The 16,820-nt window shown below is 39.0% G+C and overlaps 2 protein-coding genes across 2 annotated transcripts in view; both read right to left on the reverse strand.

Moving 5' to 3' along the window:
- Positions 1–1,264: 1,264 nt before the first annotated feature.
- Positions 1,265–16,820, reverse strand: part of LOC140925089 (vesicular inhibitory amino acid transporter-like) — a 24,318-nt gene continuing 8,762 nt past the window's right edge. Inside the window, exon 2 of the mRNA XM_073375039.1 lies at positions 1,265–2,680. Coding sequence (XP_073231140.1) covers positions 1,265–2,614 — 1,350 coding nt within the window. The 5' untranslated portion in view covers positions 2,615–2,680. The remainder of the gene's footprint in view (positions 2,681–16,820) is intronic.
- LOC140925090 (vesicular inhibitory amino acid transporter-like) lies at positions 14,960–15,958 on the reverse strand. The gene has a single exon (XM_073375040.1). It carries the CDS (start codon positions 15,956–15,958, stop codon positions 14,960–14,962), a length of 999 nt encoding a protein of 332 aa, XP_073231141.1.

The raw sequence follows: 16,820 nt of genomic DNA on the forward strand, positions 1-16,820 counted from the left end.
TCGAACTCGCGCTGCGCGCTCCGATTTTAAAATCGTGCGTATAATTTCAGACCAAATTGAACTCTCGCTCAGTTAAAATACCATTTTTTACAACCTCCAACATTCACAATTTATCTTGTAGGTCTCTCTCTTTCAAGGATGACTCTTTAAACCACACATTATCAAAGACCCCGCCAAATAGCCTACCTGTGTCAATTCAATCCATTTCGTTTCTTTTTTCCAACCCATAAAACTGACACCATTTTGAAGAGCAACTGCCTTACTTGCAAGAATCTGAGACTCAGGCCCCGTTTATAAGGAGAAAATGTTTCCAGTGTAGAAGGGTCACTCGCCTATCCAAGGTGCCCTGGACGAACCAACTAGCCGGGTCACCTTTTCTCCATACTAACGTCACTTTGCCTCGCCCAGCCGGGTCAACCAAGACTAGACAATCAGAGCATGCGCGAGCACTATATTGGCTTGGGCAAAGGAGCATTCAGTCGTTCCCAACGGCGGCGATTCTTTTCGTCACTGGCGCTGATCAAAAGAATCGCGGCCTATGAAGACGAGAATGGCAAAGAGGTCACCTTTTTTCTTGTATAAACGCCCGCTCAAGTTGAGTCGGTTGGGAGGGTGTTCCATCTACCCTGGGCAGGCCTTCTTCATTCAAACGGGGCCTCAGTTAAAACATAGGTTTGATCTACGGTGTAAAAACGACTCAATGTCTATCGATTGTGTAAAAATCTAACAACTAATCAGCAGCATATAGCACACCAAACTAATACCGATGAATTTGCAAGGATTGGGTGATCACTAATAAGGTTTCTGGTCAATTTAAAGTGACCATGCCCGTAGCATGGCTAAATTAACAGCAGTTGGCTATGTTAAAGCTACCCCTGATCATGAACCGACGAAAACTTTAGCAAAAAGCCAGATTAAAAGGTGCACAAAGATTTATGTCACAATTTATGCTGATGCCGTCCATTAAAAATTGACCAAAAGGCAGCTCTCTGATTTATTTCCAAAGGTTTCGGTAACATGAATCTTATGTACCAGTTTTAAAGCATCCATCCTAAGGTAGGAATGCCTTCATTTGTTGCAAAACAACTGTTAAGGCAAAATTGAGTGATAATAAACAAATCGACTACTTAATGATGCGTGAGATTCAACTAACTTTAGCTTTCAATAATAATAGGCACACAAGTAGAGAGGCTCAAACTCCTCTGCTCCTCCCTTAAATGGAGGCATAAATTAAAATAGCGATATTCTCAAACTTATTTTATAATTACTTATTTGAATGATGATGGAACAAATCCTCAAAAAGAGATTTCCCACTGTAAACCAAGCCAAGTGCAGCAACAAGGAAACCGAAAATTAAAACTGATATATCAAAAATATAATGGTATAGTTTTAGTTCGTGTTGTTTTATGACGAGGTGGAAAATTACTGGTAAAATAAACGCAATGGCAGATCCCGTTAAACTTGAAATAAACGCCATAAATAGCGCAAAATGTGGGATTAGAATTGCTGGAAGTAGGGTTAAGAAACTGGTTGAAACTCGGATGCCAATAAAACAAACAAAATCCGGTATCTTGCAAGAGAACGAATCGGGGGAGACTGATTCTTCGATTGTTTGCATTATCGTTATTACACAGAAAGGATATGAAAAAATTACGTTTAAAAGTAAAAATGCGTTTACAAGGGTACGTATAACTCCCATAGGAAGGCTGTTTACGATAACATCTTGGATATTAGAACTGAAAGATAAAAATGCACACACTGAAAAAACCACTTTTACGATAGCAACGAAAAGGTATGAAAGGGCAAGCATTGTGCGATATTTGGATTTGTTTTCCATGCTTGCCTCAACACCTGGCAAAACAGGGTGGCATATATAACTGAAGATAATGATTGCAAACGAAACGGGCACTTTATCTATATTCCACACCAAGATTTCCCTTGGGGCCCATGAGTATTCATGAGCTATTCCGTAAGCTAAAACAGCAACTACTGCTACCATTAAAGCTATCACACTCAATAAACTCATCCATGCAACCTGCGAGAGATTCTTCACAAATAAAGTTGGAAGACTCACCGCAGCTGCGAGAAGCATCCATACTTTGTCGGACAGCGGCAAATCTGGAAAGATACCTCTCGAAAGCGAGGCAAATAATACAAGGTACAAAGATGCCAGGAGAAAAAGTTCCACTAACTGGATAGCGGAAACTATGGTACCGCCAAAACGAGGCGAGAAAGCTTCACCCAGCTGTTTGTAGTTGGATCTGACACGCACTCTTTCTCCATCATCGTTTTTTTCGTAAAGGCAGTCAATCAAGATTGCTCCAGTGTAGAAAGCGATAAATGGCACAACTGCCATTGCTGCTATGGCCACTAGTCCACTCTGAGCTATGACATATGGTAGTGCGAGCAGGCCTGTTCCCTCAATGGTACTCATCAAGTTGACTACTGCTTTCCAGAGAGGAGACTTGTCGGTGGCAGCTGCTTTGTCTTCGGCTGATTCTTCTTCTTGGATTGATTCCGGTGGTTCTTCTAACTCATCAGCCAAGACTGGATCACTTCTAAGCAAATGGTAACCGGTGGAATGAGTTTCTTTCTTCATTTTTAAACCTGACATCTCTTTGCCCCTTTTTTGTCCGGCGCACCCTTGAAAATGTTTTACACAGTCGCTTTTCTTCAGAGCCTGAAAAAAGAAATAAAGTCAGAGGTTTCTTGCCATAGGGTACTGCTGTTGCAAATATCATCGCTTTACCAGTTTGGTCCAAAAAAAATTAAAGACTTTTGTAGATTTTTTTTTACTAACAAATCTTGTTTTCAGTGAATGTTTTTTAGCATTGTGAAAGCTGACTGTCAAAGAATAATGGGAGCTCTTTGCCATTTGTGGACAACTTTTAATGGTCAGGCATAATTTATATGATCAACAGTTAGATTTATTAATGGCAACAAGGGACTCCCTGTATTTTTTTTATGTATAAAAGGTAGAAAAACATATGCTTGCAATGTTATTTTGCTTGATCTGAAGAACTTTTATATTGGATTGAGTAGGCATGGCTCCAGAGAAATAATGGGACAGAAGAAATGGTTACAGGCTGTAGTACATGTAGTTATATTTATGCAAGTTGTGGTGGCCAAGCTTAAAAAATACTCCACAAAAGTATTTCAAGATCATCATTTCTAGATATTCATGAGTAAATAAAGAAACGTGATACGTTGCTATCAGATATTACGAAGCCTACAACTGTAGCCTTGCTATCATTTTTATAAAGGCCAAAACTTTCTTCGTATCAACTGAATTCTTAAAAATAATGGTCCATTTTTGTTATTTAAAACTATATTTAGGCCTTGAAACTGTTTCCTTTTGTCTTTTTCCACGGATGTCAAGGATGGAAATGGATTGAAACTTGAAAAAGTTGGCTGTGCCTGCAGAAAATCACCAAAAAAATTATTATTATAGATATTGTTCCCTGATGGAAATAGTTTTAGATCGTTTTCATAACTCTACACATGCTTTTTTTGGACAACACGAATAAAGTAATGTTTCAGTACAGAATTGACCTCAAACAGCAAATATCCTCGTGACGCTATTTTCCCGCTTTAAAGGAGAGGAATTGGTGCCATTTTAAGGGAATCCCTACCAAGGCTTAAAAAAAGCTAAAAGGCTTAGCATAGACTAAGTCATTTATCAGCTCCTAAACCTCTTGGGTACAAATGACTCTAGACATGAAGCTGTTAACAACGAACTTTTGATGAATTTAGTTGCATGTGTGAGTATACGTAATTGGTTTTTGATTGGCAAACTAAAATTGGCATGGGGCTGTGGCGAATCTTCCACCCATTCCATTTGTCTTTATAGTGTTGGTTATCGTAAATATGTTTAGATACAGATGTACTTTTCTTTCTATCTGTTCATCACGAACTAACCAATTAATTTCCCACGTATTTTCATTTCACTTTATTTATTCAGTTATTATAAATTTTTTGTTTGATGGTCTCGGGGTGATTTAGGCTCGAATGATGCGATATTTAACTGGTGGGAAGTTTTAAGCGAGCCAGAACAGCAACTCGCTTTGAGAGTTTTTTTCCTGAGATAAGCGACGCTGGATGACCAAGATAGGGAGGGATCGAGGGGTCGCGAACTGCAAGGTAGGCAGTGTTAATGGCAGTGACTAGCTAATCAGCTACCACCGTCAAGTCGAAGAAGGAGATCTCGCCTGAAGTTATGTCGCCCGAACTCCAGAATTGATTTACGCTTAGATACAATAGCTTTATCTTTATAAAATAAACAAATACCATGCGGAATTCAGAGTGATGTTCAGAGACTATATAAGTCGCTGAAGGCGTCTTGGTCAATCTGCCTTGAAAGATAGATTTCGCTTACTTACGGTGTGTTGAAAGATTTTTATGCACTTAATATACTATTTCGCGCTAATACCGCACCTAAAAATTCAAGAATGATTTATGTTAGATTTCAAAACACGTTAAGTTTATGAAATAAATGAATAATGTTGAGAGACTGTATCTAATATAAGAGCTCAGGTCGGTTCAATAACTTGAACCTAGAAATGAGGGCCTCCACTTGTGTAATAGTTAATCAATAATGTTACAAATAGTTATTAATCTTTTAGGCAGTAATTAAAAAAAAAAAACTGGCATCCTCCTCATCTCCTAATCCTCTGACCACGCCCCTCCCGTGACAAGGCGGTGTACATAATTAATGTAGCCCAAGGGCATAAGATCGAGTGTCTTGGCCGTTACTTGCTTAACAATTAATGAATGAAGCTGAGTATCTTATGAAGAATTAAGGAGATCGAGGAAGGTGTTATCCGGCCGAGGCGGATGACACCCTCCGAGATCTCCATAATTCTTCATATGATACGAAAGCCGAATTCAATAATTGTTTTATTATTCAATTCAAAATAATTCCTAGTTTAAAAACGTAGCTAAAACATGCTTACCTCCATCGATGTTAAGTTCACCTTCGATAGTGCACGTTTAGGGTTGTTCAGCTCCGCAAATATTCTCCAAATAGCAGATGTCTTCCTTCGAGTTGTCCTATTGCTGTTCTTGCCATGTTTTTAGCTATTGTTTCGCCTAGTTCTTACTATTGAAACGAGTGAAATGTCCGCCATTTTTGCTTTCACAACCAAAACAACTCAACCTCGTCCCCAGGTCTTCTCGATTAACGGTGCATGACCTGCAAGAAGGCTGTACTTTTGACGTCATCGGTTCATTAAACGCAAAATTCTTCCAAATTTAGGGTGTTAAACATATGGGAGCGGTTGTTTGAGAAAAATATCTAACTCAATGTGAAAGGGTGGTGTATTTTGAATTCTACATGGGAACATTACAGTTAAGCTTTATAAGACCCCCAAAAGACCGTGCTAGATAAAAAATTCAGTGTTTATGACAGTCAAATCTTGTGCCAGCAGGGTAGGACATTTGTACGCAATTTGGCCACTCCCCCAGGGAGAAGGGATTCCAGTATGAAAAAAAAATGGGATTCTTGTCGCAAGCCAACCTGGACGTGTCTCCCGCTTTATTTGTCTCTTTGAACTGGTCTGCAGCAAGATCCGGCTTCACTTCGCCGCTATTTCACGTGCAACTAAAATAGAAAAAATAGTTCTTTCCAAAACACGAAGACAAAGCGACTTCTATCTTCGAGTTTGAGAAGACATGGGATCATTTATAATCATGGTCCTGAATAAAGTTGCCAATAGATTTGGAATTCTAAATTATTTATTAGCATAAAATAACAAAGAAATAATCTCAAAGAATGTCGGAAAGTCATATTTTCGACTGAATTTTGTTCACTGGACTCTCGCCCCTTGCTCCTGGCTCCTGACTCCACTCCCGATACGATGTTTTCGTATGGTGGCAACCGCTGCTTAAAAACGCGGGCTCTAGTTAATGTCAAAGATGGCGGACGTTTGTAACGTGTGAATTGAGTTACAACAGTGGCAGAAATAATTCTTTCAAATTATGGGTTAAAGATCGGCTTTCTACTTTTCGTATTGTTTTCTCCTAAAACAACTTGATTTGGATTTTGGTGGGTAAACTGATGGCTAAGGAATTTTAGTCGTACAGCGAGTCACGACGCTGAACTACGCTTAACTGGACATCTAAGGTGGCATGGGGAACAAATCAAAGCGTGCACAAACTAGCAGTTGAGACATCTAAGAGATACGTACATGGATTTTATTGACCGTTTATATTGTTTTTAGGGCGAAATTGTTAAAGTAAGTAAAACTGTGAATTAAATCTTTGTATGTTGTTTTTACTTGAAAAGATCGCGTATATAGCTATCAAAAATCATCGTTAGAGTTTCTTGCACGACAATTTCAACGATTTAACCCTTATTAATGTTAAATCATTGTCTGATGAGTTTTTTTGTTCGATTTCTCCTCATTCAAAGGCAAACACGCGAATATTGTGAGGGCCTGAATTTTGATGAAATATGCAAAAGTCGTTCAGTCACATGAACACTTTATGTCAACACATGGAAGAAAGTGAATTGCCCAAATTTTTTATGATCTTTTCCTCAACTTAAGTGATGGCTTTAACTACTCATGCAAAAGTTATAAAGATAAGCTGTTGCTCATCAGAGATATTTGGGAATAAAATACCCTAATTTTACGACTTACTCAAAACTTGGAAATGATGACCCAACCTAAGGGGGCTAAGAGGGAGGAAATCGAATCGGCGACTTTAAACAGTATAACGTGCTTAAAGTCTTATGAACTCAGATTATCTCTCAGTGCATTTAAGTTCAGGGTGGCTTTTCTGTTTGTTGCACTGGCATCGTTAAGTTAGCTAATTAATTATGCATAAAACGGGCAAAATGGCGATTTTTACAGGGGGAGCCCGGATCTCCCAGGGAATTTAATATTTTGACCTGACATTCTGTCACATAAGTTAACTCCTGATACCTAACATTTGTTCCGAGTTTGAGCGAAATTGGTGATTTGATCATTATCACACCCTGCCTGATTCTGCCTGGTCTTCTCATGGACACACTCTTAAATAGATTTGGCTAATTTATGGTGTCGCTTGAAAGACTTTCATGCACTTATCAAACAGATAAAAAAATCCAATCAAACGGATTGCGATTTTAGTATACTAATCAATATACTAAAATCGCAACCCGTTTGATTTGATCTGTACGGCAAGGTTTCTTCCTTTAATGAACCTTCGAAACAGATAAAAGCACGAGGCCTACGTGCTTTCATCTGTTGCTTGGTGTTTGGAACCCTTGATGAAGTGCGAGGCCCGAGTTTTTCACATATTACATAAAACAATGCAAGAGGGAGGGGGATTGTTAAAATCTTGCTGCGGGCTCAATTTGAGTCAAAACGAAGAAACTAACCAAGCAATTAAATCCTTTCATGCATTGTTTCTTCAAACTTTGTTATATGCTTTAAATATAATTAGCAATCAAAATTCTGGTGAGCCACGGACTTTACTTATCGCTCAGCAAACTAACAATTGCACAAAATTCTGTTCTAACGCTCTAAACGCCAGAGTGTAAACTGTTAGCCTGCACAGCTTCAGTTTATTATTCTTTTTTTCGAATGCTTTTAGTTATTGCGTGTCATCAGCTTTAATGATACCTTAACGAAAGCACCGAACCGATCATCAACGTGTGTGAGCTGAATATCCAGAGGCTTGTTGGCTCCATATTATAGTAGAAAAACCATTCGTTAGCGAGAATGTCATTTGTTATTATCCTCCCCTCTTCAAAATCCTCTGACCACGCCCCCCTCCCCCGACAAGGCGGTATATATAATTGATTAACCCTAAGGGCATAGAATTGCGTGCCGTTGGCCCTTAATTATAACTAATAAGGGCACCGAATCGATGATCCGTGTGAGCTTAATAAACAAGCTCGTTGGCTCAGTGGTATAAACGTCATTCTTTTAGGCGAGAATGTTGAGAACAATTTCTTGTAAGAAGTTGTACTGTTTACTTATTAACAAGGGGAGAGGTAGGGGCAATGCTTCAATGATAACAGCTAAACTTTGTCATGTTCATGGCTAACTGATTACAACCAACATCACAGGAGTCATCGTTTATAATTATTCATTATTGAGAAGGGCCATTTCGACGTTTTCCCTTTTCAAATAATATGGATAGGTAAAGACCACAATACATTTAAGTCGCAGATTCAAGCAATGTTGATCGCTTGGTCCGCGAGCCATGGAAAAAAGAAATAGTTTTATGAAATTGTAAACGCAGAAAAAATGTTTCCTGCTTCGTTCCCTATGGGTATGTGACGTTTTGCTGCTGGAATATTTGCAGAATTACGTAGCATTGGTCGACTTTCATTGATTAGGGTTAAGCGCTTATTTTACTGACTATGGTTGAGCCGACTCGCTTCGGATTAGGGTTAAGCGCGTTTTCGGGTTAAACACTCATGATCTTTGTGTAGTTGACCTCCTTCAAGATCAAGGATCCAAAGAGGAAAACATTTCTTGTAGCCTTGGGTGCTCATTGATCAGGGTAACAAAGCTTACCTTTAGTTTTGGTGGTGTCCTTAAGATATGTAACGTCTTAATCTCTTAATGCAATGATCAAGCAAGCTGTACCTTTATGTACATGATAATCAACTACAGCGAAGATAAATGCAAGCGGTCATCTTCTCTTCTGAAACTTAAATGCTGTTCACTAGACCTTGACAGTCAATCTCCATCGCACAGCTGGCGGAACGAGTTGTTTTTGGTATTTTCAAACTCGACTGAGTCTTTTAATTTGCCGGTGCCTTTTCTTTTGTACAAAGAATAAAGTTGTTGTTGTTGTAAATCGCAAAAATACAGTACCTAAAAATTCAAGAATGATTTATGTTATTTTATAAAATAAATGAGTGATGTTGCGAGACTATATCTAATAGTCGTTCAGGTCGATTTGGCTTAAAAAAGAGATGTTAATTAGCTCATTTAAATTTATCATGGTGTGTTTGAAAGACTTTCATAAATTCATGCACATAATATTCTAAAATCGCAATCCGTTAGATTCGATCGGTTATACTATATGATGCCTGCTTTATAGCTGTGTTATTTTTGGTTGAATTTGTCAGGTGGTGTCCTTTCAAAAAGTAAATTTAAATTTGACCCGTTTTTGTGTCGTAAAACAGACCGTGGGATCGTCAAAACTAAGAAACTAGCCAAGCAATTACAATCAATCAATCAATCAACAACTTTATTTAAGTGTCTAGTCTTCTAGCTTGCCTTCAGGCCTACTAATCGGGGACACTACTTAAATAACTTATTAATAAGAAATATATATACATAATACTATAAGCCAATAAGATTTAACTATTCTAAAAACGACTTAAAAGATACACGATATTCAATATGCTTCGAAAATACACCTATGTAATAAATAAGAAAAAACTATATATACAATTTCATAATATATCAACTCTACCAGTTATGATATTTCCTGTTTATGAATTATGAGTCACACAGGTGGCACCCTTTGCATGCGTTATCACTAACCAGTTTGCTCAGATCTTTTCTCCTTATATTTGCTTTAAACCTGCTTAAGGAGGTCTCGTTTCTGTCCTTCATACTCAATTTTGACCATAAAAATGGCCCAAAAAATCTGAGGGAATGCTTTCCATATTTAACAGTTTTTACCCTTTGAACGTGAAAGTCCGAGTTCCTCAGGTTGTAATTCGAAGGCGATGACGAGAAGAGTTCTAGGATGTTGTAAGGCAGTAATCTATTCCTTATTTTGAACATAAAGATAGCGATATCTTGTAATCTCATGTTATATAGACTAGTCATTCCAGCGTGTGTAAGAAGGTCACCATAAGGAGAGACTCGATCTTTGAAGACTGTACGTAGTCCTCTCTCATTAATTCTCTCTAGCTTGTTTCTGTCGCTTGCTCGACAAAAGTGCCACACCAAGCTACAGTATGTGAGATGGGGTAAAACTGCAGTTTTATATATCCGTAGTTTGGCGTTCATCGGGATCAGATTCTTTAGCCTTTGAAGAACAGCAATCATTTTACTGGTTTTTATGCAGACCTCTGATATATGCTGCGAGAAATTCAAGTCCTTATCAATAATTATGCCTAGCAGTTTGAATGCATCGGTAAAGTTAATTCTGCAATCATCAATCACTAGCTCCATTTGTTGTGTGTCCCTTGCTATAGCCATTGCTTGGTATTTGCTATAATTGCCTTGCAGAAAATTTGTCTTATACCACCTCGATGTCTCTTCCCCATCTTCCTTAATTCTATCTATAGCAGAGTGCAGATTCAAATTGGAGCAGTAGATCTGATGGCCAGTGTAGAATAAATCGTTTTGATACACGTTCCACAACAGCGGTCCCAAGGATGACCCTTGCGGGCAGCCTCGTTTGACAGCTTTCCAATCACTTGTGTAGTTGCCAACTCTTGTTCTGTTTTCCCGATCATCAAAATAAGATCGCATTAATCCCAAAGCAGGGTCAGACAGCCCATAGGCTTTTAACTTTGTCAGTAACAAATTTGGATGTAATGAGTCAAAAGCTTTGCTCATGTCCGTGGATAATATCACTGATGCATGCCCTTTGTCTGCTGCATGCTTCCAATCTTCAGTAAGGCGTATCAAGGTCGTTTCGCAGCTGAAGTGTTTGCGGTAAGCTGACAAAAAGGTATCGAAAATTGGCTCAAACTTTTCACTTAGTTGTTTGCATATTAGCTGCTCAAAGATTTTATCAACCGCAGTTAGCACGGTTACTGGTCTGTAATTAACTTTATCTAAGGGGTCTTCCTTCTTATAAATCGGGATCCACTCTCCTCTCAATAGCCTGATTAAATATAGTAGTCAGTGGTGTTGCTAGCAGTTCTGCTGTCATTTTAAGTACTCTTGGAAGTAACATATCATATCCTGTTGCTTTATGGGGATTAATTTCTTTCAGTGCTGCGGGGACCTCATTCCTATCCAGTCTTCTGAAACTGAATGTATTTGGATCGTGCCTGGCGTTTATGCTCGCGACACTATGATGTTGATAACATAGAGCCTCTGTTAGAGCCCCTACGTTACACCCTTTAATTGTTTTACCAACATTTTTCATGCTTTTTAAAAATTCTGGTGAGCTCTCTATTAGACCGCAGCCACAGACATTTCACGTACATTGATCACATATCGCACGGCAAACTGACTGAATTGCAAAGCCCATTTCATTCTGTTGTAACACTCTAAACGTGTAAAATTTGACCCCGCACTTTCAGTTTGTTATCCATGTTCTCGAATGCTTTAAAAAAGCTGTGGCGGATCCTGTGGGAGGGTCCGGGAGTCCGGACCCACCCTATCAGGCCTGACGCTTGTTTGCGACTGAAATTCTTACATCGACGGGAACGTATATCACAGTTTTAAACTGGCTGATGTTTTTTAATGAAACGTGCGTTGCATTTTGCCACTAAACTAAACTCCAGGGATATTCAAAAATCATTTGTTGGAAGATTATGAGTTCAAGATTCAGCGAAGACAACAGGGCTGGAGCCGAAATGTTTGCCTTGGTTCCATCTGCTTTGGTGAAGCATGACAGTTTTCGTAACTTAGAAGAAAGCTGCAATTTTGGCAACATGACTTACCTACACCGTCCTCTCTTCCTTCTGAGTTAAAAGAATGGCAATACTTTTGGTGCACACCCACTTTACAGCTAAAAATCTAATCGAGTGTGTAGATGATCTGCTGAGGAGGATATGTATCCCAACATACGAGTTTTGCTTACAATTGGTTGTACCCTTCCTGTTGGTTCTGCCTAAGCTGAGTGTTCATTATCTGGCTTGCGACGAATCAAGTCATATCTCAGAAATAGGATGTCGGATGAGCGGTTGTCAGGACTTGCACTCATGCACTTACATCATGGCCTTGACATTGATGTTGACCAAATCTGTACAATCTTTGTTACCAAGCAGAAGAGGAAGATGTTCCAAGGGTGCATCCTTTGCGCGTAGAATTCAAGTGTCCAATTATAACGTGTAACCGCGACTGGTGAGAGGGGGTGTGAGGGTTGTGGGAAGAAGTACCGTATTTATTCGAATAGGCACCCAACCTCGAATTAGCGCCTACCTCGAATAAGTGTGCCCATCCTCAAGGCAGAAAAGGTTAATGGGCACCCACCTCGAATAAGTGCCCACTTGCAAGGTCCAAACATTTAATAAGCGCCCAGAGTGGTTAATCGAATAAATACGGTAATTTGCCACAAAAAAGTTCAACAGTCCTTTCTGAACCAAAGTTTGGACCCCTACCCCCAATCAAAAATTCCTGGATCTGCCCCTGAAAAGTTATCGTCGCCCTCAAATGTAAGGGAATCCGGATTCCAGAATCAGGGAAATTTTTGGTTGTAGAATCCGGAATCCTTGGCTTTGGAATCGGCAATACAGCTCTCTGGAATCTTACAACTGAGTGGAATCAAGAATCCAAGTTCCACTTACAAAGACTGGAATACAGTACCTGGAATCTGGAATCCACGACGTAGAATCCAGGATCCAAGACTGTTTTGAATTCTCTTACATGGGGCAATCAGCCCTTCAATAATACCTTAATGAGAGCATTATGGTTATCTTTTGACCGTAGTTACTAAAACGAGGAACATTAAGAACATTGAGACTTGAATTAAAAACTCTCTTTATACTTTATGTTTTTAGTGGTTAGTTCATCCTGTAAATGTCAGTGGCTACAACATCGAGGTCATAGAGCCTACAACACTGAGTGTATAACCGGCTGCGTCGCGGAAAAAGGGCGGTGATCCAGAACTACCGTCATAAAAACAAATTCTAATTGGTAAGTTCGTAACACGCCACCATGCATTCGTTATATCCGCATGATTGAAACAGAGTTCTTAGAATCTTGACGTCAGTCTGAGTCTCTACAAAATCAACACCAGCTCCGAGATCCTCCTCTCCCAACTTTATGAAAATTAATGGATTAGATTAATCATAGGAGAAAAATTATATTGCGATGTCGGTGTTTCCTAATCTTGTTTTTTTTTTTTTTTTTTTTGCGGGTGATGCGGTGTTTGTTATTCTTTTTTCTTTAGTGTTGGCAGTTCCCTCCTAGCTCCTTAACGTAAAACATGAGAATTAAATTTTTCCCAGTTGACAAACCTGTCTCATACCCGTTGAAAGCAAGTAAAGTAATGCGGAGTCTAAAGAAACACAAATAAATTTACACACATTCCACATTAAACATTTCATTCACACACAGTCGAATAAATGCAAGCCATGTTTTTTTTTAAATGTACGTTTATTAAGGTTAAAGAGCTCTGCCCGCAATTATCGGAACTATCTAATTAATGAGTTACATTGAAAGAGTAGGTTTTCATCATACACTATTGCTTACAATTTTTGTTTTTATTACATCCATTCTGAAATCACTGGTGATCCCTGCAATCTTATTGGTTCCCAGCAGTGTGATTTATTCACGAATTGCACTATTTTTGCTTTCAATCACATCTGTTCTAAATTGTGTCATTCATGTTCTAAACCGCATAATTTTTGTTTCAAATCGCAACAGTTTTGCTCTTACATCGCATCATTTTTGTTTCGATCACAAAATGAGTGTAAAAACCTTTTTGCTTCCACTTTTCATCAAAATACTACTAGATCAATTTAATTTGGTACTGACTGAATTCTGCGATTTCAAAATGCTGTAATAGGGCGGTAATTAAACTTCGTGTAGTGCAATTTTGGTCTGAAATCATACTAGTTTTGTGATTTCAAATCGAACTCGTGCTGCGCGCTTCCTTTTTAAAATCGTGCGTATAATTTCAGACCAAATTGAACTCTCTTTCAGTTCAATTACCATTATTTACAACCTCCAACATTCACAATTTATCTTGTAGGTCTCTCTCTTTCAAGGATGACTCTTTAAACCACACATTATCAAAGACCCCGCCAAATAGCCTACCTCTGTCAATTCAATCCATTTCGTTTCTTTTTTCCAACCCATTAAACTGAAACCATATTGAAGAGCAACTGCCTTACTTGCGAGAATCTGAGACTCAGGCCCCGTTTATAAGGAGAAAATGTTTCTAGTGTAGAAGGGTCACTCGCCTACCCAAGGTGCCCTGGACGAACCAACTAGCCGGGCCACCTTTTCTCCATACTAACGTCACTTTGCCTCGCCCAGCCGGGTCAACCTGGTCAAGACTAGACAATCAGAGCATGCGCGAGCACTATTGGCTCGGGCAAAGGAGCATTCAGTCGTTCCCAACGGCCGCGATTCTTTTGGTCACTGGCGCTGATCAAAAGGATCGCGGCCTATAAAGACAAGAGTGGTAAAGAGGTCACAGTTTTTCTTGTGTAAACGCTCGATCAAGACGAGTCGGTTGGGAGGGTGTTCCATCTACCCGGGGCAGGCCTTCGTCATACAAACGGAGCCTCAGTTAAAGATGACCCGATAGACATAGTTTTGATCTAGGGCGTAAAAACGACTCAATGACTAAGGATTGTGTAAAAATTTAAGAACTAATCAGCAGCATATAATACACCAAACTAATACCCGATGAATTTGCAAGGATTGGGTGATCACTAATAAGGTTTCTGATGGTCACTGCAAAGTGACCATGCCCGTAGCATGGCTAAATTAACAGTAGTTGGCTATGTTAAAGCTTCCCTCGATCATGAACCGACGAAAACTTTAGCAAAAAGCCAGATTAGAAGGTGCACAAAGATTGATGTCACAATTTGTGCTGATGCCACCCATACAGTGACATCGTCCATTAAAAATTGACCAAAAGGCAGCTCTTTGATTGATTGCCAAAGGTGTCGGCAACATGAATCTTATGTACCAGTTTTAAAGGTAGAAATGCCTTCATTTGTTGCAAAACAACTGTTAAGGCAAAATTGAGTGGTAATAAACAAATCGACTATTTAATGATGCGTGAGATTCAACTAACCTTAACTTTCAATAATGATAGGCGCACAAGAAGAGAAGCTCAAAACTCCTCTGCTCCTCCCTCAAATAGAGGCCTAAAATAGCGATATTCTCAAAGTTATTACACAGAAAGGATATGAAAAAATTACGTTTAAAAGTAAAAATGCGTTTACAAGGCTACGGATAACTCCAACAGGAAGGCTGTTTACGATAACATCTTGGATATTAGAACTGAAAGATAAAAATGCACACACTGAAAAAACCACTTTTACGATAGCAACGAAAAAGTATGAAAGGGCAAGCATTGTGCGAAATTTGGATTTGTTTTCCATGCTTGCCTCAACACCTGGCAAAACAGGGTGGCATATATAACTGAAGATAATAATTGCTAACGAAACGGGCACTTCATCTATATTCCACACCAAGATTTCTCTTGGGGCCCATGAGTATTCATGAGCTATTCCGTAGGCTAAAACAGAAACTACAGCTACCATTAAAGCTATCACACTCAATAAACTCATCCATGCAACCTGCGATAGATTCTTCACAAATAAAGTTGGAAGACTCACCGCAGCTGCGAGAAGCATCCATACTTTGTCGGACAGCGGCAAATCTGGAAAGATACCTTTCGAAAGCGAGGCAAACAATACAAGGTACAAAGATGCCAGGAGAAAAAGTTCTACTAACTGGATAGCGGAAACTATGGTACCGCCAAAACGAGGGGAGCAAGCTTCACCCAGTTGTTTATAGTTGGATCTGACACGAACTCTTTCTCCAGCATCGTTTTCTTCGTAAAGGCAGTCAATCAAGATTGCTCCAGTGTAGAAAGCGATAAATGGCAAGGTTGCCATTGCTGCTATGGCCACTAGTCCACTCTGAGCGATGACATATGGTAGTGCGAGCAGGCCTGTTCCCTCAATGTCACTCATTAAGTTGACTACTGCTTTCCACAAAGGAGATTTGTCGGTGGCAGCTGCTTTGTCGTCGGTTGATAATTCTTCTTGGATTGATTCCGGTGGTTCTTCTAACTCATCAGTCAAGACTGGGTCACTTCTAAGCAAACGATAACCGGTAGACTGAGTTTCTTTTGTCATTTTTAAACCTGATATCGCTTTGCCCATTTTCTTTGTCCGGCGCTCCCTTGAAAATGTTTTACACAGTCGCTTTTCTTCAGATCCTGAAAAAAGAAATCCAGTCAGAGGTTTCTTGCCATAGGGTAAGTACTGCTGTGGCAAACAGTTTTGTCCAAAAATCTTATAATAAAGACTTTTGAAGTTTTTTTTTTACTAAACAAATCTTGTTTTCAGTGAATGTTTTTTGGCATTGTGAAAGCAACCGTCAAAGAATAATGGGAGCTCTTTGCCATTTGTGGACAACTTTTGATGGTCATGGCATAATTTATATGATCGAGAGTTAGATTTATTAATGGCAAAGAACAAGGGGCTCCCTGTATTTTTTTTATATATAGAAGTTAGAAAAACATTATGCTTGCAATGTGATTTTGTTTGATCTGAAGAACTTTATATTGGATTTATAGGCATTCTCCAGAGAAATAATGGGACAGAAGAAATGGTTACAGACTAAGGTTGTAGTACATGTAGTTATATTTATGCAAGTTGTGGTGGCCAAGCTTAAAAAATATTCCATAAAAGTATTTCTAGATCGTCATTTCTAGATATTCATGAGTAAATAAAGAAACGTGATACTTCCCGCTTTTGCTATCAGATATTACGAAGCCTACAACTGTAGCTTTGCTATCTTTAAAAAGGCCAAAACTTTTTCGTATCAACTGCATTAAAAAAATAATGGACCATTTTTGTTATTTAAGACTATATTTAGGCGTATTTATTTAGTTTTACAGTTTCCGTTTGTCAGTGGCCGTGGATGGCAAGGATGAACATAGATTGAAACTTGGAAAAGTTGGGGCTATGCCTGCAGAAAATCACCAAAAATTAT

Source organism: Porites lutea, chromosome 14, assembly GCF_958299795.1.
Source record: "Porites lutea chromosome 14, jaPorLute2.1, whole genome shotgun sequence".
Lineage (NCBI taxonomy): Eukaryota > Metazoa > Cnidaria > Anthozoa > Scleractinia > Poritidae > Porites > Porites lutea.

What these genes read in the sequence shown, in the direction of transcription:
- LOC140925090 (XM_073375040.1), bottom strand. Translation starts at nt 15,958, where the DNA reads ATGACAAAAGAAACTCAGTCTACCGGTTATCGTTTGCTTAGAAGTGAC.